This window comes from Juglans microcarpa x Juglans regia, chromosome 2S, assembly GCF_004785595.1.
Source record: "Juglans microcarpa x Juglans regia isolate MS1-56 chromosome 2S, Jm3101_v1.0, whole genome shotgun sequence".
Classification (NCBI taxonomy): Eukaryota; Viridiplantae; Streptophyta; class Magnoliopsida; order Fagales; family Juglandaceae; genus Juglans; species Juglans microcarpa x Juglans regia.
In genome coordinates, this window is record NC_054597.1 from 34,574,307 (window position 1) to 34,599,251 (window position 24,945).

At 38.4% G+C, this 24,945-nt stretch overlaps 1 protein-coding gene across 1 annotated transcript; it reads left to right on the top strand.

Moving 5' to 3' along the window:
- Positions 1–278: 278 nt before the first annotated feature.
- LOC121252002 (flowering time control protein FPA) lies at positions 279–23,595 on the top strand. Its single transcript, XM_041151449.1, has 4 exons — positions 279–550; positions 859–1,170; positions 19,265–20,466; positions 22,014–23,595. Exons 1-4 carry the CDS (start codon positions 548–550, stop codon positions 23,248–23,250), a joined length of 2,754 nt encoding a protein of 917 aa, XP_041007383.1. The 5' UTR covers positions 279–547; the 3' UTR covers positions 23,251–23,595.
- The last annotated feature ends 1,350 nt before the right edge of the window (positions 23,596–24,945 follow it).

A 24,945-nucleotide genomic window follows, 5' to 3' on the forward strand; every position in this document is an offset into this window, starting at 1 on the left:
ATCAAATGTGTGGTATATGGATGATGAGTAGAAGAATTCAATTATTTTAAAAAGAAAAAAAATAAAAAAATTTAAAAAATTAAAAAAAATAAAAAATAATGATGTGTGATGTATGAGACTTATGAATAGTAAAACTTTTAAAAAAATAACGTGATATAATTTTAAGTGATGCAAATGAGTATGAAGCTTCTGTCCGAATTTTTCCAACGGGAATCTTATCGCAGGTAAAGGTTCCAAATTCCCACTTCCACGTACCACATCATCTTCTTAAAAAATAAAAAAAAAAAATAAAAAAATAAAAAAATAAAAAAAGGAAAAAAAAACTAATCACCGCTCAATCCCAAACCCTACAACTTTCTACAAGAAATTCGTTGTGGTTCTGTCTGAGCCTCTGAGATAGCAACCGAGGGTCTCTGAGACAACGATCCTTGCTATTGCTCCGACCCTTTCAAATTTTCTCAACAAACCAAGAAGAAGTTAGGTTTCATAAATTGGAAATTGGATTTGGCGGTGCTCCTCCCGTTACAACAAACATCACTGCAACACAATGGTAATAGTTATTAACTATGAAACTAATTTGCTCTATTTTGTTTCTTTTGTCTCGGTCATCAATCTCATTGGAATCAAATCGAATCTCTTAGCCTTAGGGTTTGTGCCCTAAATGAAGGCTTCTTAGGCTTTCATGTTTCGGGTTTTTATTCACGCTTACTCATTTTATTAGTCACTTGAATTGGCTACTGAAACTGACCTAATCAAATCCACGTTTCCATACTTCTTCTTTTGGATTACAACTGCAATAACAGTTGCATTTTTTTAGAGTAGCAATTATTTATTTAAATTTATGTGTTCGTATTTTAGTCGGGCCGAGGAGGACGGGGCCGATTCCGAAGGGCTTCGAGATTTGAAGACAATTTTGGCAGCCGCAACATCAGTAACAAGAATCCGCCCTCCAGACACCTCTGGGTTGGCAACCTTTCCCACGCCACACTCGAGCACGACCTTAGCCATTATTTCTTACAGTTCGGGGAGCTCGAAAGCGTTGCTTTCCAGCCTGGCCGTAGCTACGCTTTCATTAATTTCAAGAGGGAAGATGATGCCTTCGTTGCCATCAATGCACTTCAAGGGTTTCCCATTGCCGGCAACCCGCTTAGAATTGAGTTTACCAAGGCGGTTAGTCCTGCCCACCCCCAGCTACCTTTTATCATGTCTGTTACATTCTTAGGCACGCTTTCTTTCTCCATAAAATATTGTGTGATACGTGTATGCATGTATCTATGTATACTTTTACACAGTTAATATTTCAATTCATTTCGTCAATATCAGGGCCCCGCTATATAGCACCCGCCTTTCATAGTTTTCAAGCAAGAGCAATAGCAAGAGAAATATGACTCGTTGTTAATCTACTTTTTTCCGTAATCTAACCCAGGCAATGGATGCACTCCATCATGTACACATTATGGTTAACAACGGTGGCAGTCTTCATTTAATTTTCCATTTAAACGGAAATTACTAAGCAATATCGTCAAGTTTCACACTCCAATGCCCTATATGCTTATTAATATCAGAAAGTCTTAGGTCTTAAATGTTACTATTAAGGCTTGAATGTGCCTCTATATCACAAAAAGAAGAGGCATGCAACTTATTTGGCTTTCTACTTTCTCTCTTGTGCGCTTATTCGTAAGAGTTTCGAATTTGGTCTGGTCTCAGACCCTCAATAGTCTAAAAATAAACACTAAAAGAACACATGCAGTTCATGGGCAAATTCAAAAGAGAAAAAAAAAAAGATGAGATAAGAGGCAAAGCGGTGTGTCTTCTAATTTTCCAATTCATTAATTGTGGTTTTAGAATGAGTGTAATATATTTGTAATATATATATATATATATATATCTTTGGCAGCTGCATGGTTAACTGAGTATGTGCAATAACAGGAAAAGTTTTTTCATCGCAGCTGTTTAGTGTTGAAATCACATACAAGCTTGAGAAATCAAGGTTTAATTCTAGAACGGAGTGTAGCATTTTTCTGCACCTGGTGTCCCTTTAAATCAGTAGTTTATAAATAGACCATAGAAAACGAGTTGCGCCAAAAATTAAAAAAAAAAAAAAAAAAAAAAAAATCTCTCCCTTTGCCATAGAAAATATCATGCTTGCAGTTTAATGGGGGAAATTTTCATAAAACTGATATAGAATTTATATAATCTAAAAAACAATCATTCACAATGTTTTTAGTGTTTAAAGTTATCTTTTATTTACCATTTGACTTTTATCACAAGGACCCCATATGGGCAAAATGCCTTTGGAGTAGATTGATCTACAGTAGTGGGTTATAGCATATAGCGTAGGACAATAGATGGTGCTCTATCTGCTTTTTCAGATGGGTATTCTAAAATCCATTGAAATCCATAGACAAGTGCTATACGTACCATTGGAAAGTTTAGAATTGATTTTCGTTATAAGAAGGTCGTATAATTATGCTAACAATTTACTGTGATCCTTTTCAAAATCCTTAAATATCAGTACAACTAGATTCCTGAGAGGAAGGCATGTAAGTTTCATTTTTCAAGTGGCTTGACAGTGGAGGAACTAGAGTTACAAATTATCATGATCCAGTAGTGGAATCTTGTTTCGAGTCTCTCAGTGCATTTGAGAAGTTTTTCACATGTTCTAGCACAAGTCCAATGTATCTTCAATTGGTATTTCTTTCTACCTTTTGATATGCACACATTTTCCACAATACAGTTGTCGGAAATATCCTCTTGATTCAGTAAAGCTTGAATTACTAGATGAAACAAGGTCTTTACATTTGTTAACCAGCCATATTCGGTGGTTCCACGTCATGAATTTCAATTTGTATTGCTAATCTCTATGCACATTAACATATCCAAAAGACTTACAGAGTGTGAGAGGCCATAGGATCATGATTATATACTACACTAGGGTTAATTTCCTTTAAGCATGTCCATATTAATCTGCCAATTGTGGTAGTGGTCACATTAAGTTTACTGGTTCGTCGGGCTAGTCTTTTATTCATATTAATAAAATTCTTACCTATCAAAAACAATTTACTGGGTCATGCTGAGTCTGCAGTCTGTACTGGGTCTACTGATGAAATATTTATTTGATGTGCTCATTTAAACAAATTCAAATCTAGATATATTTTTTTTTTATATCAAAAGATAAGGTGACTGAAAAAAAAAAGGAGTGCAAAATGAAATGCAAGTCGGATGTAATATGAGATGTAAGAAATTCGGGCTTCATATCCATCGGTAGCAATTCTTAGTAAGAGTAGAAGATTGTATGAGAAAGATATGGGTGCTTCACGTGTTAAATAACTAAATGATTTCCATCCTTAATTGCTATCATAATTTAATAAATTGCAATTGTGAGGTAGCCTTGGAACATTTGTACTTTGACACATGCTGAAAGTTAAACAATAAGCTCATATGAGTTGAAACAAAGGGTGTCCTCCATTCAGCATAAAAAATAGCTTGAGCAGACTGATCTCTCTTTTCATATATGAACCTCGAGCACTTCACTAAACTTCCTGATTCAAAAGAAAAAGCATCTTGTCTGGAAGAAACTTATCTACCAGAGTCCCAAATAGTTGCCTCGAGGAACTGATATGATGGAAGCGCACTACCTTTACCACTAATGATCAACAAGTGAGAGAATCCTGCAGGTCTTAATGCTTTAACAAAATTGTTGTTTGCCACTCATAAGATTTCTCTCCCAGTTTAAAAACCTTTCATGCCTTTTTTTTTATATGTTGGAATTATCTTTCGTTTTAAAAATTTAATTGAATTGTGCCTGAATTGAAAAAAGGTATGGATTCACGTATCCATGGAAGAAACAGCTCAAAAGGTTCTGTTGCTTCACTTTTGCTGCTAAGTCGTGCATTATGTACATTTTTTGTGAATATATGGTGTTATATTTGGGAATCGTGGGAGGGAGTGACATATGTGCGTGTTTGTAATGGCCTACCTGCATCTGATGATTTTGCTGCAGCATCTAAAATGTACCTCATGGAAATAGCATTGGGAACTCTTATTAGCAAGCTTCCTGCTGGCTACATGGTATCTTTAGATTGCTCTCTCTATAATTTTCAATTCCCTTAGGTTATTTCTTATTCGATAGGCACTTAATTTTGGGGGAGAAAAGGTTAGATAACGTGTTTATTCTTTCGGTTTGACGTTTGAGTAGCTGCTGAATAATTAGTTTTCTTTAATGGGACTTGTCAAGGTGGGGGAAGGAGAAGTTCTTTTCTACCATTTTTCATATGTTTTATGAGAGTTTTGGAACTCATTAGGAATTGTTAAGATAAGTTTTATTTAATCAAAAAGGGTGTGATCTTAGTCCAGAAGAAGCATACAAGACATACACTAAAGTGCAAAAGGAAATAAATATAGGAAATCCTGAAAAGTAGAAGCGGGAAAAGCAATACTGTTGTGTACCACAGTCCATTGACCCACTATGTTAAGAAAGAAAGACTTGAGGTCCAATAATCAATTCTCACAATCTTTAAAGCTATGCTCAATCCTCTCTCACCAAATATGTCGCATCATACAATGGGTTATTGTCCAAAATAATGCACCGTGATGACTACTGAACTGTCCTTTCCATCATGTTGGAAGATCCATTGGTCGAGATGGCATAACCCAATTTAATATTCTATACCGAGTATGGAATCCTACATTGTTTTGAAGGGAAAAGTCCTTGCCTTTTATAATGATTCTAAGAGATTCTAATTGTAGCAATGACTAGTCATTTTACATTATAGGCCTAAATCTAAATGTGGCTTGAGTCTTCCTTGGATTGTTACAAAAGTTATTGGAGAAAACCTAAACAAGAAGTGTGGGGTTTAAGCCATGCCATTTATGATAGATGGCCTGACGAATATGCCAAATATTTAATGGACGGAGATTGTAATACCCCGTATTGAGTATAGGTAGGTGGTGATGGGAATCCCACATTACTTGGGAGGGAGAGATTCTTGCCTTTTATAATGATTCCAAGAGGTTCCAATTATAATATTGACTAGTCTTTTTGGATATAAGACTAGTTGTGGCTTGGACCTTCATTAGTCACTACGCCCAATCTATCTTGAATAGGACAAAGATGGCTTTCCTTGGGTTAAAAAAGGGACTAATGATATCCACTTCCTAGTCATTAGCTTCTCTAAGAAAATTAACGTCCATTGAAAGAAATTATGCGACAGTTGACAATGTTCCTCTCCATAAGCATCCGTAACATGTGCAATGCTGAATTTGTTTGGGAAAGTACCTTTCAAGGATTGATTTTTACACTGCACATTATGCTAGAAACATATTTTGGACCCGTCACTACCACAAATCTAGTAAAGTGGGTAAAATCCATCCAACCCCTTCTAATGTTCATCCAAAGACCAACCCCCAATAGATCCATAACCTCATAAGAACACCAACCTCCATCCAAACTCCCATACTTTATCTCCACTAGTACAAAGGCTCTCTCTTTCATAAGCATAATGCCATAGTCACCTTCACAAGAAAGTTTGGTTGAACATAACTGAATTTGTCACCCTTAAACCACCTTATACAATTGACGAACACACATTGGACCACTTCACTAGATGGAATTTAGGCTCTGTCCTCATGCCTCTCCACAAAACATTTCATTGTATCTTCTCTAGACAAGGTGGTTTAGGGGGAAACGGACTGGGCTTATGCCCATTTCGAAGTGGGATACCCATTTTGAAGTGGAATACCCATTTCGAAGTGGGATCTACGTCCACATATGGGCCCGTGACGACACTAGCACAACGGCCAGGGGTGTCACTGACTCCTCTGCCGGCGAGGTCGGGCGTAGTTCCTAGTGACATATGTGTTTGAAGCCTTGCGCCGGTATTGACTGAGAAATAAATACAGAGGGCAAGGCACGACGTACTACTGGGAGGGTGGATGCTCTGTGGGATGTCATAGATCAATTCACCGGTGACCTCTGGGTTGCCTCCTGTCACCATGTCTGCGATGTTGACGTCTTTGACGCTGGACACATAGATTACGCCTTTGGCCCTGTTTGGATTGAGAGTTGATCTCAACTCATCTCATCTAATCATTACAACTTTTCTAAATTTTTATATAAAATATAATAAACAATTCAATTTATTTCAAATCCCAAAACAATAATAATATTAAAAAATAATATTTTAACAATATTTTATTCAACTTTTAACTTTCATCTGAACTCATCTCATCTCAACTCACTATCCAAACCTCATCCCAGTGCTTGGTAGATGTGAGGGTAGTAGTGTATCTGGGAGGCCAGAAGCAAGGGGGGATATCATAGAAAGGGTTGCTGGAGAGTTATGTGCAGGAGATTGACCACAACATAGTGCAAATTACTATTCCGGCGCCGGAAAACGACCAAGCAATTGAGACAATCTGTTCTGTCGTTTCTAAGAGTGCGGCATCAATGGGTGAAGTAGAAGGAACATTGGTTTTATTTGGGTCTAACATGGATGAGGAGTTACAACAGTGTGAGGAAGCTAGATCCCAATCAGCTTCCACACCCATTCCAGAGATGTTTCCCTACCATCTTGATAATATGGAAGATAAGGAAGCTGGGGATGATTCTATCCCTATTTGTACCGTACCTCCTTGTTCATCCTCAGATTGTGTCATTCAAAAAGTGGAGTAAATTCAAAATTGTGTAGGGATCTCTTGTGAGGATTTTGAAGATCAATTCAAGGCACTCCTAACAGCACTTGAGGCAGGTCACTACCACCAAGGTATGGGGTCTAAAAGAAACAGAGAATTGAGATGGCTATCTTGGTCTATTAATTATGAAGGAAAGGAGGGGAGTGGAAGCCGAGGTAGGAACAAAGGGAGGGTTGTAGCTGCTGATAAATGAAGCCCAAACTTCTTATTTGGAATGTTAGGGGGTTGAATGAGATAGATAAATGCCTTCGAATAAAAAATTTGTTGAGACAATGGAAGGTAGACATCATTTGTTTGATGGAGGCTAAATTGAAGTTTATTACAAGAAGTATTATCCGGAGTATTTGGGGCTGTTGGCACATAGGCTGGTCATATTTAGCTTCGAATGGGGCGTTGGGTGGAGTCTTGGAAATGTGTGATAAAAGGGTGGTGAGGATCTCGATGAGTTTGTAGGGGAATACTCGGTGGGGCGTTCATTTAAAAATTCTGAAGATGGTTTTTTGCCGGCCTTTGCTGGGGTTTATGGTTCTAATTTGGATAGTGAGAGACGGTTATTATGGGAAGAACTCGCAGGATTGTGTACTTGGTAGGATGTCCCATGGTGTATCGGTGGGGATTTCAATGTGACAAGGTTCCCGAGTGAGAGATCGGGGGAGGGACGTCAAAACCATGCAATGGTTGAATTCTCTGATTTCATATTCGAGATGGATCTTATGGACATCCCTCTTGTTAGGGGTACATCTTCATGGTCTAACAATCCTAACAATCATACCTGGTCTAGATTAGATAGGTCTCTTATATCCCCATCCTAGGAGATGCATTTTCCCGATGTATGCTAGAAACGACTACCACGGGTATGTTCAGATCACTTTCCTATATTGTTGGATTGTGGAGGCATCCAATGGGGACGAAGGTATTTTAAATTTGAGAACATGTGGTTAAAAATTGATGGGTTTGTGGAATTGATTAGACAATGGTGGAGTTCATACCAGATATAGGGCACTCTGAGCATTATTTAGGCAGGTAAATTGAAATTTTTGAAGAAGGATTTGAAGTCATGGAATGAGCAGGTATTTGGCAATGTAGAACTCCAAAGGAAGACCTTACTACAAGAGTTACAAGGATTGGAGGGTGTAGAAGTAGAGAACATCCGCAAAAGCCAAGTCATTTCAGAGTTAGAAAGGGCGATTCTAATGGAGGAGATTTCTTGGAGGCAAAAGTCAAGGGCATTGTGGCTTAGGAAGGGGGATAAATGCACAAAGTTTTTTCACCAGGTTGCCAACTCACATAGGAGGAACAATGCCATCAAGACCTTGACCATGGATGGCTTTGTTTCTTATGACCAATCAGTTATCAAGGATCACATTGCTGGACATTTGGAAGAGCTTCCTGCGGAACCTTTTGATTGGAGGCCTAGATTAGATGGTTTATATTTTGAGCCCATTGATTAAACAAGTATGGTTTGGCTTGAGAGACATTTTGAAGAGGAAGAGGTACAACAGGTAGTTAGGAAAATGAATAAAGACAGCTCCAGGCCCTGATGGTTTTTCTATGACATTTTTTCAGACTTGTTGGGAGGTGGTGAAAGAGGATGTCATGCAGGTTTTTCATGAATTTTTCACTTTTGGGAAATTTGAGAAGAGTTTAAACACTACATTTATTGCACTTGTCCCAAAAAAGGTTGGTGCAATGGAGGTGCAAGATTTTTGTCCTATTAGTCTTGTGGGCTATATGTACAAGTTAATTTCAAAAGTTCTTTCTAATAGGATGAGGATGGTCATGAATAAGATCATCTCTAAGTCTCAAAATGCATTTGTTAGAGGAAGACAAATATTGGCCTTCGTCCTTATTGCTAAAGAATGCTTGGACAGCAGGATTAAATTAGGAGTCCCGGGTATTTTATGAAAATTAGACATGGAGAAGGCTTACGACCATGTTAATTGGGAATTCCTTTTTTATTTGTTGAGGAGATACGGTTTTGGGGAGAGATGGAGGTTGTGGATGAGGCATTGTGTGTCAATGGTTGGCTTCTCGATTTTGGTGAATGGTGACCATGTGAGTTTTTTTAACAGTTCGCGGGGGTTGCGACAAGGCTATCCATTATCACCCCTCTCATTTGTTATTGTCATGGAGGCCCTATGCAGAATGTTGTCGGCTTGAGTTGAGGGTGGTTTTTTCTCAGGTTATTTGATGGGGGATACTAACCAGGGCTCTACCATTATTTTGTATCTTTTGTTTGTAGATGACATGCTGTTATTTTCTGAGGCAGATCCAGGTCATATCCAATATCTGAAGACTATCTTGCTTTGTTTTGAAGCGGTCTTCGGCTTAAAAGTAAATCTCTCTAAATCTGAGCTGTTGTTGTGGGTAAGAAGCGCAATGTCAGGGGGCTGGCCAACATATTGGGCTGTGTGATTTCTTCGCTGCCTATCAAGTATCTTGGCCTTCCTCTGGGAGCATCATCCAAAGCCAAGATTATTTGGGATGAGGTATTAGAGAAGATAGAGCGAAGTCTGGCTTGGTGGAAAATGTTGTATTTGTCTAAAGGGGGTCGGATTACCTTAATAAAGAGTACCCTCTCAAATCTTCCCACATATTTTTTGTCATTATTTCCTCTCCCAGCTAGTGCTGCCTTTCTGGTTGAGTAGCTCCAATGAGATTTTCTGTGGAGTGGACTTGGTGACAAGTTTAAGTTTCACTTAGTTGGGTGGGACAAAGTGTGCTCTCCAATGAGGGGTGGCGGGTTGGGGGTTAGCAATTTGAGGGTTTTCAATAAGGCTCTTCTTGGGAAATGGTTGTGGAGATATAATTATGAGAGGGAAGCATTATGGAAGGTGCTGATTGATACTAAGTATGAGAGTATAAGGAGGTGTTGGTGCTCTAATGAAGTCAAGGAGGCATATGGAGTGGGGCTATGGAAGCATATCCGGAAAGGTTGAAGGTCTTTCTCTAGCCACACTAGGTTGTGTATGGGGATGACAATAGAATCAGTTTTTGCAATGATGTTTAGGTTGAGAGGGTGTATTCATTGGAATATCAATTTCATAAGGGCGGCACAGGATTGAGAGATGAGTAGTTTTGTAGATTTTTATACTTGCATATATTCCATACGACCTAACATCCAGCATGAAGATGGCTTGTGGTGGGCACTTGTAGGGAGAGGGGTTTTTACTGTTCGTTCCTTTTATAAGGCTCTCACACAAGAACCTGATACACAGTTTCCTTGGATAAGGCTTTGGCGGCACAAGGCACCCCCCAAAGCTTTTTTGTGTGGACAACTTCCTTAGGCAAGATTCTCACCATGGATAATCTGAGGAAAATGAGGGTAATCATTGCAGATTGGTGTTGCATGTGTAGAAGGGGGGGTGAGTTGGTGAATCATCTACTTTTACATTGCGAGTTAGCCAGAGTACTTTGGAACGAGGTGTTCAGTAGAATGGACCTAGCGTGGGTTATGCCAGAGACAATGGTGAAAACATTAGCGTGCTGGACTTCTTTTCGATGCATGCAACATATCAAGCGGTTTGGAAGATTATCCCTAATTGTATTATGTGGTGCTTGTGGCAGGACCACAACGAGCGGACGTTTGAAGACAAGGAGAGATCGATGGAGGAGTTAAAAGTTTTCTTTTTTAGAACTATTTGTACTTGGGCCATTGCAGTGGACTTTAATGGCATGGACCTTCATAATTTCCTTATTTCTAATGCGCCTACTTAGATAAGGCATAGGAATTTTGTAATTGGCATTTTTGCCCATTATTTGATCAATAATACTTGTTTACTTATTAAAAAAAAAAAAGGTATAATCACATGTATACTTTCTGTGTACTTGGACTATGCCTATTTTTGTATCAATAAAATACCTTCTTACTTGTAAAAAAAAAAAGAAAAAATCTCTAGACAACTGGAAACTCCTACAGGGAGTGGAGTCAGACATAATAGGCTGGAAAGTTGAATAGCATGCTCTTCATGAACATAATTCTACCACCCCTCAGCAAGGACAACGGTTTCCAACTAGAGAAGCATCGTTTTGTCTTCTCAACAGCATTGTCCCAAACATATTTGGCTTTGTAGGGAGCTCATAATTGAAGAGCAAGATAGGCGATGGGTGAGGTTGAAACCTCAAAACTGAGAATATCTATCACACTAGCTGCATCCTTTTCTTCCTCTTTCTCTCAATATTGCCAATTTCCAGAATACTAATAATGTACCCTTGTGCATACAGTTGCCCAACTACTTTATTCGTCTGACTTCTTTAGCCACTTCTGCATCTGTTGTATTCGGGAAAGCTTGCTTTGTGGTAGATCATTTAGCAATGCCAGCAGCCTGGTGAGGGCTGGCTGTCTGGGGACAGGTTAAGGCAGGGCCTGCTAGGCTTGCTTCTCATGAGATTGGGTGAGGGAAACGGAAAGGGGCTCATAAACGGGGCAGACAGGGACCATCGAAGAAGTGTCTCGACACGCCGTAGCCACTACTTTGACTCCTTTTATGCAATTATGAACTCCACGGAACTTTCTCAATTCCAACGCAACTTATCCTTTTGGGGCTGATGCAACAAACTACGCGAGCCTCCCGATGAAGCCAACATAAATCCTATCCGAAAAATAAAAAGAAAAGGCAGTTTAATTATGGTGGTATACCGGCTGCTTGTTATGGAACTTCCAGTTCCAATTGAAGCATATAGATCCGTAAATGGATTTGTATGTATAGCCACTTCAGTCATGCTCGTAGTTTCTTGAAAGTATCTTTTTTCTGGGAACATGGTCAACCAGAAATTATTTGCCGGGGGTGCACAGACCCTTGGCAAGGAGTTTCTTCCAAGTGCGCCTCGGGTAATTCAAGGGGAAAATCTCCCAATCCGATGACCCCTAGAGATTGTCTGCAAACAAAAGATGAGACATACCAACCCCTATTTCATCCTTGACACTGGTGGAAAAACCTAACAGGCTGACCATATACACTGTTGCAGAGATCATCCCACTCAAAGCCACCATAACAATAACAAAAAGCATAGGGATGAGGGTTCTCTGATTCTTGTTTTTTTGATAAGTAAGAAAATTTATAAATCCACATAATTAGGCATAACCCAAGTACATAGGAAATATACTTTGAGTACTACGGTAGGGTTCCCTTATCATAGTCTTTGATTATTATGAAACAACCTCGGGGTAGTATGATTCACCAATACCTAGAAGTGCAATGATGAATGCAGTGGACAATGCTCCACCACTTCACGAATATAATTGGAATCTGCATGATCATAAGCCTTTTTAGGATTGCATTGGATCAAGGTGCTTTTGTGGCAGACAATATGCAAACTCCTGTGGCTCTTTACAGTGGAATGTGAGGTTTGTTAGAGCTGTACATGATTGGGAGATGGGGGATATCTCAGATTTTTTCAGCATGTTTGTATGCCCTGAATATGGAGAATGGTGGGGTGGATAGATTGATTTGGATTCATCCTGGGAATAAGAACTTTTCGGTTAGATCATTGTACAACGTTATGTCGAACCAATCATCTAACTTTTCGGTTAGATCATTGTACAAGGTTATGTCGAACCAATCATCTAATGCTTTTCCTTGGAAGTGCATTTGGAGAAGCAAAGTGCTCTCAAGGTTGTGTTTTTTGGTTGGTTGGCATCTCATGGGAAAATCCTGACTATTAATAATTTGAGAAAGCATGGTATACTTTTAATGGATTGGTGCTTTATGTGCAAAAGGAATTGTGAATTGGTGGACCACCTTCTTCTCCATTGTGAAGTGGTAAAGGTTCTGTGGGATGAGATTTTTGATAGGCTTGTTATTGCTTGGGTGATGCCTTGGAGGGTAGTGGATCTGTTGGCTTGTTGGAGAGGAATTCGGGAATCTTCAAATTGCGGCTGTTTGGAAGATGGTGCCATTATGTCTTATGTGGTATATATGGAATGAGAGGAATGGACGATGTTCTAAAAATAGAGAACGTTCATTGGGAGGGATTAGAGATTTTTTATTCCATATGTTGTTACTTTCGGCATCGGCTATTGTATTGGATGTGACTAGTTTTCATGATTTCTATGCTGCTCTTTCCAGCTTCTAGCTTGTAATTAGGTATTTTCTCATCTTCTGTGTACTTGGGCTACGCCTAATTATGTGGATTAATAAATTTTATTACTTATATAAAAAAATAATTCTTGTTTACAAATTACTTACCACTCATCTGATCTCAATCTTCTATCATGACATTCATTAGAAGTGAGGACCAGGTCAAGAATTTGCCTACCTTTGACAAAGGCAATTGTGAAGCTGGAAATCACCTATGTCAAATCTGATTTTAAAATCTGTTTGGGAGAACTTTGGCAATAATTTTATATACACCACACAAAGAATTGACTGTATTTTCTTTAATATACCGTATTCAGAATATTGAGACTAAATGAAAATGTGGAATCCCCTTCAAACAAAATCTTTTTGTAAACAATATAAAAACAGCGAGTGAAAGGAATGCAGATGTTTTGACATGTGATTTGCAGCCCTTCGATTTAGGGCTTGTTTGGCAAACATGAGAATTCTAAAAATTTCTCATAACTTACATTCCCAAACATCACTCAAACACAAATCACTTTTCAATTTCAAATTTTTAACTTTTGCATCTAATCATTACCTGATTATTACTCGAACACAAAAATCAATATAACTTTCACAAACTTCAAAACAAAAATAATATTGAAACAATTTTTTTTAACTTTATCTCTTCACTTTTGCAAACTCCAATATAATACTTATTTTAAAAAATATTTTTATTCAACTTCTTCTCTCTCATTTTCCAAAATCGAATAAAACATCTTCACTCAAATCATTTTACTACTATTCAGAAAATTTTGAGATACTCTAGGCATCCAAACACGCCCTTAGCAGTTATTAAATGATCGAGTATTTCATGAAGCACAAAAGCAGCAGCTTAGAGGGTGCAAGTTTTAGTAAAAAACTTAACAGGTCCCCTCCCCTCCCCCTCTCCCGGCCTGAAAAAACCCCAAAAGATAATTTATTTATTGGAAGCTCTAGTGATCTTGATGCTTGGCAATCTATTCTTCTTATTTATTTTTGGGTACTATTTATGTGTTCTAGACAGAACTTGTATACTAAAAAAATGCAACAAAAATGTTACAACTGTGGAAATTGTGAAAATTTAGGCTTCGAAGGATTTGATTAAGTAGCAATGATTCCCTATGGCTGAGCTAAAAGAGAGTTTCTGCAGGTTGTGAAAAGCGCTCAAGGTACTGCCCCAACTGACTGATTGGTTTCCTTTACTCAACTATGACCTATCAAATACACACACAAGTTTGTTGTGTTTGTTATGATGTCGATAAACTTTATATAGAATCTGAACTCCTAATGGTTCTTGTCCTTTTGACATACTGCATATAATTCACTTTTCATGCCAAAAACCCTAGGGGTTGGCTCAAGTGGTAAAGGCTTTGGTCTTGGGGGTATGCTCCCTCCAAGGTCTAAGGTTTGAATCCTCTTGGGTGCAAACAATCTCTAGGGGCCATTGGATTGGGGGATTTTCCCCTTGAATTAGGTGAGGTGCACTCGTGGGAAACTCCTTGCTGAGGACCTGTGCACCCTCTAGATTAGTCGGGACGCTGTTCTTGGACTCCCGGTGCCAAATAAAAAAATTCACTTTTCATGCTACTGACCACATTTTATTTGCGGCAGAAATAAGTTATATGGTTGTACTTTGTGATGCTAGGAAGTTATAACTAAAGAATCCAGTACATTGTGTGATGTCAAATTGTTGGTTGAATTGATAGCTTGAAACAACTCAAGGAAGACCCAAGCCACACCTGGGCCTATACTCCGAATTGACTAGTCAAGGTTACAATAGAAGTCCATTGGAATTATTATGAAGAGTAAGAATTCGTTCCTCTCAAAAAATACGGGATCCCATTCGCCACCTTTCTAGACTTCTTATTCTCAATTTGGGGTATCATAGTCTCCTCTTAAATCCCTAATGTCCTCTTTTGGCTATTTCATGGCATAGCTCAAGTCCCACACTTTTGATTGAGATTGGCTTTGATATTATTTGTTACAACTCAAGGAAGGCTCAAGCCACTTTTGGGCATATACTCCAAATGGATTGGTCAAGATTACAATTGGAGTCTTTTGAAATCATTATAAATTGTGAAAACTTCTCTCTTCCAAGCAACATGGGATCATATTCACCACCTTTCTATATATCTTATACTCAATCTGGTCTATCACATAACTCGATTTGAACGATCTCATTTTTAGATGCTCATATGGTCTTGTGCTTGTGTATATTGGGAAGCCTGTGATAAGCTTGATGGGTTATCAAGCTTGCACAGCTTTATCCCATAATCCATATTTGATATAAACTTTAGGGACAGAATCTCTACCATTGACCTGAATCACGACCACCGGAATTTGTTGAATTAATTGACAATTCTTAGAAGTGTAGGAAGATATGGGTTTGTTTAAAAGCAGCATTGGCACTGCTTAATGTAAATTTGTGGTCATGGATCAATGGAGTCCTAGTGCATTTCCGATGGTGGGAGGATATCCTACTGCAGTTGACATCCTGAGTTATTAATTGCCAAAAAAGGGAAAGATATCCCAAGTTATTCTTCTCTTCTATTCAAGATTCAAAACAAATAGCCAAAATTCATAAAAGTGGGTATTGGGAACCAAATTCTGCTTCAATGTTATTGGTAATCTGAATATTAGGAATTAAATGTTTTAGTGACATGATCCTGTTGATGCAAATGCGGGATCCTGCTACTTGTGGGCCTTTAGTTACAATGAATAGATAGACTGCTCAACAGGTAGATGTTTATCACCCATCTCCATATCTTATTTCCTTCCCTATATTAATATAAGATGAAGTCAAGAATTTTAATTATGGAAAAATCTTTGGTTTGACAATGCTGCTTTCCGAACTTGCATTTCCTCCGAGGTTACAAGTTTTCATGGGTAACATAATGTTTTTCTTCATGTGAGCCATTTTGGAATTTCAAGTATGCACGTGTAGTCAGTTGCTTATTGTAAAAAAAAAACTCATTTGACTTGATTAGATTAAACTTATTTTTCCATTTATTGGAACTGGCAGAACATTCTTTTGTGGTCTTGCATGGCTATATTCGTGTCTAATTGATCATCTTTGGCTTGTTTCAATTATGTGTCAAGACATTTTGTTTGCCCATTTTCCTGTTCTTTTGTATTCATATTTCGTAGGTGGTTAGAAATTGTTGCTGGATGCTGTGCAAGCTTGTTGGAAATGATATTGAGGTACCTTTGTTGGTGCTTGGAGAAATTATTGGGATTTGGTGCTTGTGTATATCTTTAAATTACATTCAGTGCCTATTGGTGAACATTTTGAAGCAATGCTTTTAATTGGTAAAAATATAATTGATATTATTGAGGAAAATAGGTGTAGCCCAAATACATAGGATGTATACAAGAGAAAACCAAGAGCTAGAAATGATACAAGGAAATCGTGGAAGCTCAGCCATTGAAATCTATAGCAATTGCCCATAAAATAGTGTTGAAGAAGCAGCTTTTGAGATTGTCCATGGAGCGCTCCGTCTCTTCAAAGTTTCAGTCATTCCTGTCCCTCCAAATGCACCACATAATGCATGTGGGAACGATCTTCAAACTCCGGCAATCTGTGAGATGCTATACAAACTTTTCCAGCTAGCGAAGAAATTGACCATGCTCCCAAGCATAATCCATGCTATCTTAACTCTACTAAAGATATCGTCCCACAAGGTCCTGGCAACCTCACAATGAAGTAGCATGTGATCCAGTCTCTTCATTCTTACATATGCAACACCAATTAATTGGTATAATTCCACATTTCCCTGGATTGCCCATGGTCGGGATCTTTCTCAATGAAGCTGTCCATACAAAGAAAGCCGTCTTGAGTGGCGTCATAGTCCTCCAAATACTCTATCAAGGAAAAGGGTTGTCATCGTGTCTAGAGATGGCCTCATAGAATGGGCATAATCTGAATTTCCTCTTCCTAGAGGGAATCCAAAGCATCTTATTTCTCTCCTATTCTCTTACTTCCATGGAACACGGTGCGTTGAAGAACTAGAATAAAACCCCAACTTTCCATTTCTGAGCCACCCTGAGGAAATTGACATTCCATTGTGGAGAACCACTTGAGATACTCAATGCCTCTGCCACAGATGCCCCCTGATCTTGTGCAATCCTATAGACTGCAGGAAAGGTGTCTTAAGGGCCCGTTATCCACACAATACATCGTGCCAAAATCTGATCCTAGAACCGCTACCCACCACGAACCTTGTATCAGTAGAATAACCCCCATCCACTTCTAATGTTCTTCTACAACCTCACACTGTATGCTCCGTGTACCTTATTGGAACACCATCCCCCCATACTCCATCATACTTGGAATCTATCATTGCTTTCACAGTGCCTCCCTCTCTCGGTGTTAGCCCCACAACCACTTCCCTAGAAGTGCTTTGTTGAAGGCCTCTCAGGCTTCAACCTCTGAACAAGCCTTGTTCAAGTTAATGAGGTGAAGTTTGAATTCCTCTCATAATCCACTCCACATGAAGTCTCATTGAAGCTTCTTAATACGATTAGCCACTACAGCTGTTGGAGGGAACAAGGACAAAGTATGTGGGCAGGTTGGAGAGTGTGTTCTTGATTAAGGTAATCTACCCACCTTTCGACAAGTACAACCTCTTTCAACCTGCTAAGTTGCACTCCATCTTCTCAATCACATCATCCCAAATGGTCTTAGCCTTGAAAGAGGCACCCAAGGGAAGGCCCAGATACTTCATGGGCAGGGAGGATGCTTTGCAGCCCAAATTGCCAGCCAAGCTCTGTATATTGTTGGCATGTCCGACTGGGGCCAATTCAGATTTTGCTAAGTTAACTTTTAAGCCTGAGACAGCTTCAAAGCATAAGGGAAGTGCCCTCAGTGACTGAATAGGTTTTCAATCTGCCCCGCAAAAAATCAGTGTGTCATCTGCAAACAATAAATGAGAAATGTTTAGAATGCTACTGTTACCTAACAAAACAAATTGTTGAGAATGCCATCACTCCACACTGCAGCTGATTTTTCAATCCGTTAGTTATGTGTTATGCATGGTAGGGTAGCAGATTTTTTCTCAGAACTTTCATTCATAAGAAGGTTTCCACTAATTAAGAAATTAAAAATTTGCGAGTCCATTGTAGAGGAAGTAGGAAGATTAAGTGGTTCTTTTTAATTGCACGAGCTTGGTGTCAATTTGAGTTTCGGAGTTTCTCCATCTCTCCTTTTCATTTTGCAGTGTTTTGTGTGTTCATGTGTCTTGCAAAAACAAAATAATAAATGAATTCATTGCCAACCAAGAAGATAATTTCTTTGTTCACCCCTTTCAAAGGGGAATCAAGGAAAACCATAGTCCTGACCACGATTCGTTTACCAAGAGAGTGCATTTCTTGTTTGCAAAGTGAAAATTCCTTCAGCCCTTACTAAATTTTCTTTAAGAAGGGATGAAAGTACTTGTCAAAAATAGAAGGGATGAAAGTATCATTGCTGATGTTCTTGCCGTGTACATCACCAGTTATCTACTTTCAGTCCTCGTTTGCTTTTCCATTAGTGGCTCAAGTATATGAAGTAGATGTTAAATTATTCTATCCACTCCAGGGGAACAAACAGGCAAACCTTTGTCCTGAAGACGGTTCCTTCATTAAATGAGGAGGATGCTCGTCTTGACAATGCCAAAAGGGTGCTTAATTGTTCCCGTCAGTGCCTCTTTAGTTTGTTTGTTTCTTTTTAGTTTGTTTAGGGGTGTTACTGAATTCGTCTGAATTGTTTCGTTTCAATCATTGGTTTGGCTTTTCATAATTCATTGGTGGTTTACACGGACTTTTTGTCAATCTTATAACTGTTCCAAAATGTCTCTTGTTGTCGATTTAGTTCTTTAAATTAACATTGACTGTATTTGAGTGGTCGTGTGGCATTCTTGGGCTTGATATTGTAATATTGCATCAGGATATCTGACATTTAATAAAACAAAAACATGAGGGTTTGGTGTTTCGTGTATACGCAGAAATAGTCCTTAGTAATTTGGGTGCTCTGAAGCAGAAACTTATTAAAAGAGAAAACAACGGTGGATCATGTTGTATGCATAAAATACTGGTGAGACAGTTGACAAACTTATCTTATTACTTAGTTGCTAGGATGTTTTGGTACTTGGCGAAAACAAAAAAGTTGCTAGGACTTTTTGCTGTGTGTGTTCTTTTGCCATCCTTTAGAATCCATCATTTTTCATGGTAAAGTAGGTTGTGATGGTTGCCTTGCCAGCTGCCTAGAATATCTTCTGATGATAATTGTTACTTGCACAGTTCCGCGATACAAAATTTACTAGACATCAATTTTCATACTTCACATACTTGAGGCCCAGTGCCAATTCCTTTATTTTTAAACCATCAATTCTATGAAGCTTAGTGGCAATTTTTTGGTCTCCTTTCAATGTGTGCTGAAGCATAAAGCCAACTCTACTGCTTGAAATACAGGTTGGTTTTGCACTTGAACTTGATAAGATTTTTAATCACAGGATAAGCCATCAACACCATTACGAGATGAAGATTACTCTCAGCATCAAGATGAGCATTCAGCATCAAGAGGATCTCCTTTCTCCCAAAGGGAGTTTAGAGCACGACATGCTAGTCCTGATCCTTTTTATCCTGAAAAGTTCAATACGAGTGACAAAAGCATGGAGCCAAGTTCGGTGTTATGGATAGGGTTTCCAGCATTGTTGAAGGTGGATGAAATGATCTTAAGGAAGGCCTTTTCACCTTTTGGGGAGATTGAGAAGATTACTGCATTTCCTGGTCGCAGCTATGCCTTTGTTCGATTCAGGAGTGTAGTGTCAGCTTTCAGGGCAAAAGAAATTCTTCAGGGAAAATTATTTGGAAATCCTCGTGTACATATTTGTTTTGCAAAGAGTGAAACTGGCTCATCCAACGGTGCAAGGAGCTCAATGAATGTCCCCCCTTCCCCACATTCCAAGTCAGACATTCACCTGGGATATTCTGGGAACCTTTGGCAGGATAGGAATTTTGGGAGCTTATCTGGAGATCTCAGCATAAGATCTCAGTTTCTTCCTGATTTGGATACTGGAGATTCTGATGCCCATGGTTTTAACAGGAAGCGTACTTCATGGATGGGTGGAAATAATGCATGTGAACTGGCAAGGTTTGGAGATGTTGGGTCTGATTTAGGACCACCACATGATATTTATGAACATCGTGATAGTTCTACAAGAGAGGGGCGTGCTCCGTTATCTGATTATCCTGAGGATCCATGGGACTTATCAGAAGATGTTAATTTCTTTCATGGAGCCAAGAAATTGAAGACTGGCCCCTTTCCACCCGAGAAAGACCTTCCAGAGCATCCTTTTTCTGATCTTAAACAAGATAAACATAGGTTGCCAAAGGTATTCTCTGATTTTCCTCGACATGAGGTCTTCAATAAAAACTTTGAGGCTGTATTGCATGTGAATAAACAGACCCCTGATCGCACAAATGTAGCTGTACCTCATGGAGAAAGGAGTGATCACTGGGGAGAATCTTATGATAGTTTCCAAGTGGGTTCTGGTTCTCTAATATCAAAGCCTATTGAGAAAAAAAGATTCATGCTGGAATCGGATCAGTCTTCTTTGAATGAATGGAAATGGGAAGGGACAATTGCGAAGGGAGGAACACCTGTATGTCGTGCTCGCTGCTTTCCTGTGGGAAAAGTCCTGGACATCATGTTGTAAGTAATAAATAAAGTTCATAATTGGAGATTTCGGAATTAGTTATTCTGATAAGTTTTAAACAGCACTAGGAATGTGAAAAGGGCTTCCTGTTGCCTGTTACTTGCGGCTTTGCCATCGGCTAGTTAATTACTTCCCTCTTACTGCTTCTTCTGCCTGTAGTTACTTAGATGCTCTGATTTAATATTATCTTAGAGAATGCATTAATTGATATTTTCTTCTTATTCTTTTGGCTGTAAGTACTGTGTTCATCCAGGGTGCATTTTGGCGGTGCCCCATGGAAATCTGTCCTACAGGGCATCTGAGTGTTTAATTCCTATAATGACTTTTTCATGCTTCTAGCTGCATTACATACTGGTGCATGTATCATACAATAGTATCACAATTAACTGACTCTGTTCCATCTTCTACTTTCCCTTCTATTTCTCATCTGCCAAAGTAGGTAACTCATTGGTGCTTACGCTTTGGAAAAGTTTAGCCTACCAAGTTTTCATCAGCCTAAATAGTTTTTCTCATAATGTTGCATCATCTGTTATTCTTTACTGTCTTTGTTTTGGTGCAATGTTTTATTTCTTATACTTTTGTTTTACTTTACCCCGAGTGTTCTCATCTTGGAAGAATTAGGTCTTTCCTAGGTTCTATTTAATTGCAATCACAACTTTCCTCCACCATAAGTGAGTTTTTAATTACATTATGAGGTACCATCTTAGTTATGGATTAAAAAAGAAAAAGGAAAAAAATTGTCGAACTGAATTTTATTTATTAGTTTTTCAGGTTTCATTGAATTCTCGACTGTTTGTCTGAATTTGAGCTGTATTTTAATCAATTAAAAAAGACCGTATTTAAATTATTTCGTTATTTGGCCCAATCTACTGAATTTAGAGACTTTTTTCTATATAATTTATGGATGATAAAGAGTTCAAAATATCTGGATATTAAGAAATAGTTTTTTATATTGTATGTTGTCCGCAATTTAGATGGACTTGCTTCAGTTGCTACAAGAATAAGATGAATTTATTTCAGATGATGTCTAGAGAATGGAATGTTGCAATCCTATGGGGTTAACAGCATGCAAGTTAGTAGTTTTTAGGACTAGAGAACTTTAGGGGATGTTTGGAAAAGTTTTTTGTTACATCTCATCTCATCTCATTTCCTTCCTAAATATTATTCAAACATAAACACTTTCAAACTAATCATTACAATTTTTTCAAACTAATTATTACAACTTTCCCAAACTTTCAAATAAAAAACAAAAAATAATTCAATTTTTTCAAATCTCAAAATAAAAATAATATTATAATAATATTATAATTTTATGATATTTTTTATTCAACTTTTTCTTTCATTTTCTAAAACCTAATAAATACTTAACTCAAACTATTTTACTTTTATTCACAAATCTTATTACTGTTTACAAAATTTTCATGCCATTTCATTTCCAATCATTCCCTTGATTACGGTGTACAGCTGCACATTTTTTCTCCTTTTTCACACCTAGCGGTTGGACTCCCACTAGACTCACCGTCACAATAATATTATGATGCAGGCCTGAATTCTTAGACTGCACTGCAAGGACTGGTCTAGACATGCTTTCAAAGCATTACTATCAAGCAGCTAAAGCTTGGGTTGTCTTCTTTGTACCTGAAAGTGATGCTGATATGGGATTCTACAATGAATTAATGCATTATCTTGGAGAAAAACAGCGAGCAGCAGTTGCCAAGTTGGATGAAAAAACTACCTTGTTTCTTGTACCCCCATCAGACTTCTCAGAGAAAGTACTGAAAGTACCTGGGAAGCTGAGCATCTCTGGTGTTGTTTTGAGATTAGAGCATCCTGGTTCCAATTTTGGGTCTATTCATCTTCAAAATGAGAAGAAAAATACCAATTCATTGCCCATCAACAGTGATGCACCATATACAAAGCCATCAACAGCGTCACCACCTATTCATCCATTAACATCTTTCCAAGATTTGGGTAAATTAGGAGTTCCAAATGCATCTTTTTCAGGGAATGTGGTTAATTCAGCTCCGGTTGGATCATTTTCAGGTTCTGCTCATGCTCTCAATGGCGTATCTGACTCTTACAATGAAAACAGGCATGACTATCAACTAAATCAGGGAAATCCTATGTCTGGTCAGAATTTCTTGTCCCATCATCTGCAGAATTCAATGTCTGGTCCTAGAGATGTACCATCACAAGTGTCCAATTGTGCTGTTCCTGTTGTTCAGGAGCACCATTCATTCGTGCCAAACACAGGGCAAGAAACAAGCTCTAGTCATTATAAAGGTGGAATTTCTGGTATTTCATTATCCGGAAATGGCAAGTCATTTCTTCAGGAAACGCATACTTCAGCTGCTTTTTCTGTGGCAGCCCTGCAACCAGATCAACTAGCGCAGTTGGCATCATCTCTTCTCGGACAGCAGAGGCAGTCAGGGAGCACGTCACATATATCTGTGGGTGATGAGTTTAGGTCAACAAACAGACCGAATGATTCTGAAAGCTCTTTAAGAATATCCCAGAAATATGTTCTACAGAATAATCAGGTGAGTTCTGAGCTTTCGACATCTCAGTTTGGTCAAATTCAACAGTTGCAGCAGCAACAACAGCGGACATCAAATGTGTCGGCAGTTTCTCGCATGGTTCAAGGGGTCCAGGGAAATCAGCTGCTTCAGAACAGTAATACACAGAAAGAAGCAGAAGCAGATCCACAGAAACGACTGCAAGCAACATTACAGCTGGCAGCTGCTCTTCTTCAGCAGATCCAACAAGGGAAAGGAAGTTGACGAGCGTAGGAAACTGAAAAGAGTATGGCGTCCTCTGTTACTTGAGAAGATGGTTATGGAGTAGCTAGAGTCTACTAGACTAGACGCTGATAGTTTCCTTTCCTGCTTTATAATGTATAAAAATCATATGTAAATATCTTTTCGGCTTTTTAGAATGGTCATTGTTAAGATAGGTAGATGTGCTTCGTCTGAATTAGCTGCCATAATTAATTTGTGTTCAGCTCATTTGTTTATTGGCTGACCTACAAGTTTGCCGTAGGAGCCTATAAGTTAGACTTATTTAAGCTACGGGATTGAGAATCCCTTGAATTATGATGGGGTTGCGTGGTAAAATCCCATTGATTAGACCTGTTGGGCAATTCGCCTGGTGGTATTATCGGGCGGGAATGTAGATAGTTATATTAAATAATAAAGCAAGCGGGGCGGGTAGAGAACCCACCTGTCTAGTAGCAATATATAAACCAAAAAAATCCTAAATATCACTTCTCACGCTCGGCAGCCAGACGGTGAGGTTGAGAATCTGCTCACCTGATAGCCGGACATAGTCAGTCACCCACATATGCTAGACGGGGCGATGGGTGGGAAAAGGGGACCTCCCCCAGGCGAGGGCAAGTAATGGTGGTAATACGTACTTGTGAATTGTGTTTGTGTCATATTAAATTAAAGAGTATTATCTCATATGGGTTAATCCGAACACTACTTGTTTAATTAAACAGGTTAACATCCTAAAATACCAACACGATTCATATAAATAGTGAGTGGCACGACACTACCTGCATAGCTAGTTTAATAATTAACTTTTATTAAGTTAATCGGGACAGACTCAAGACCCATTTAACTCATTTCATATAAATGGGTTTGTTTAACCTTTTCATAGAAAATGGTTGAGTTGATCTTTATATTTATTTTTTAACCTAATTAATATAATTTTATATATAATACATAGATAACTATGTAAATCATTCACAATTACAATTGGATTCATGATAAAATATTGGATAATATCCAAACCAACAAGATATAAGAAAATTAAGATTTTCATAAAATAAAACTACATATTAACAAAAAAAGGTTTAATAGTTTGAGATATTAAGTACTAATACACTTCTCTAAATTGAACAAGATTCCTTCTCCAATTTGACTTTTTATCCTCTCTGGATTCTCTCCATAGGAGAGGCCTTCTTCTTGTCCACGTACATGAGTTTTCATAGCCAAATCTACAGAATATTAAGAGAGTTTTGAGCTTCTCTTTGCAGTGAATTAGTACACAATGGAGGAAGAGCTAGAGAGGCTGCATGAGAAACTTTCTTTGACTAAGGAAGAACTGGAGGAAATCCAAGTGGAGACGAATATGATGTAAGATGCAATTCTTCGAGGCAAAAAGTGTTTGATAATGAAGCTACTGACTGACCGGCACTATAATAGGGAAGCTTTCAAACAAACCATGAAGAAAATTTGGCGTCCGGTGAAGACCATAAAATTCAAAGATTTGGGATCAGTCTTAATACTGGTTGAATTTGAAGATATCAGGGCTAAGGAGAGGGTGAAACGGGAGGGACCTTGGTCTTTTGATTTGCAGTTGGTGTAGGTTAAATATTTTGACGGGAAACAACAAGTTCATCAGATTCATTTGACTGAAGCTCTGTTCTGGGTAAGAATTCATGATCCGTCGCTTATGGCTAGAAACGAGTATAT

What these genes read in the sequence shown, in the direction of transcription:
- LOC121252002 (XM_041151449.1), top strand. An exon ending in GAATTGAGTTTACCAAGGCG is followed by an intron (nt 1,171 to 19,264) that starts GTTAGTCCTGCC and finishes TTTTAATCACAG; the next exon opens with GATAAGCCATCAACACCATT. An exon ending in AAAGTCCTGGACATCATGTT is followed by an intron (nt 20,467 to 22,013) that starts GTAAGTAATAAA and finishes ATTATGATGCAG; the next exon opens with GCCTGAATTCTTAGACTGCA.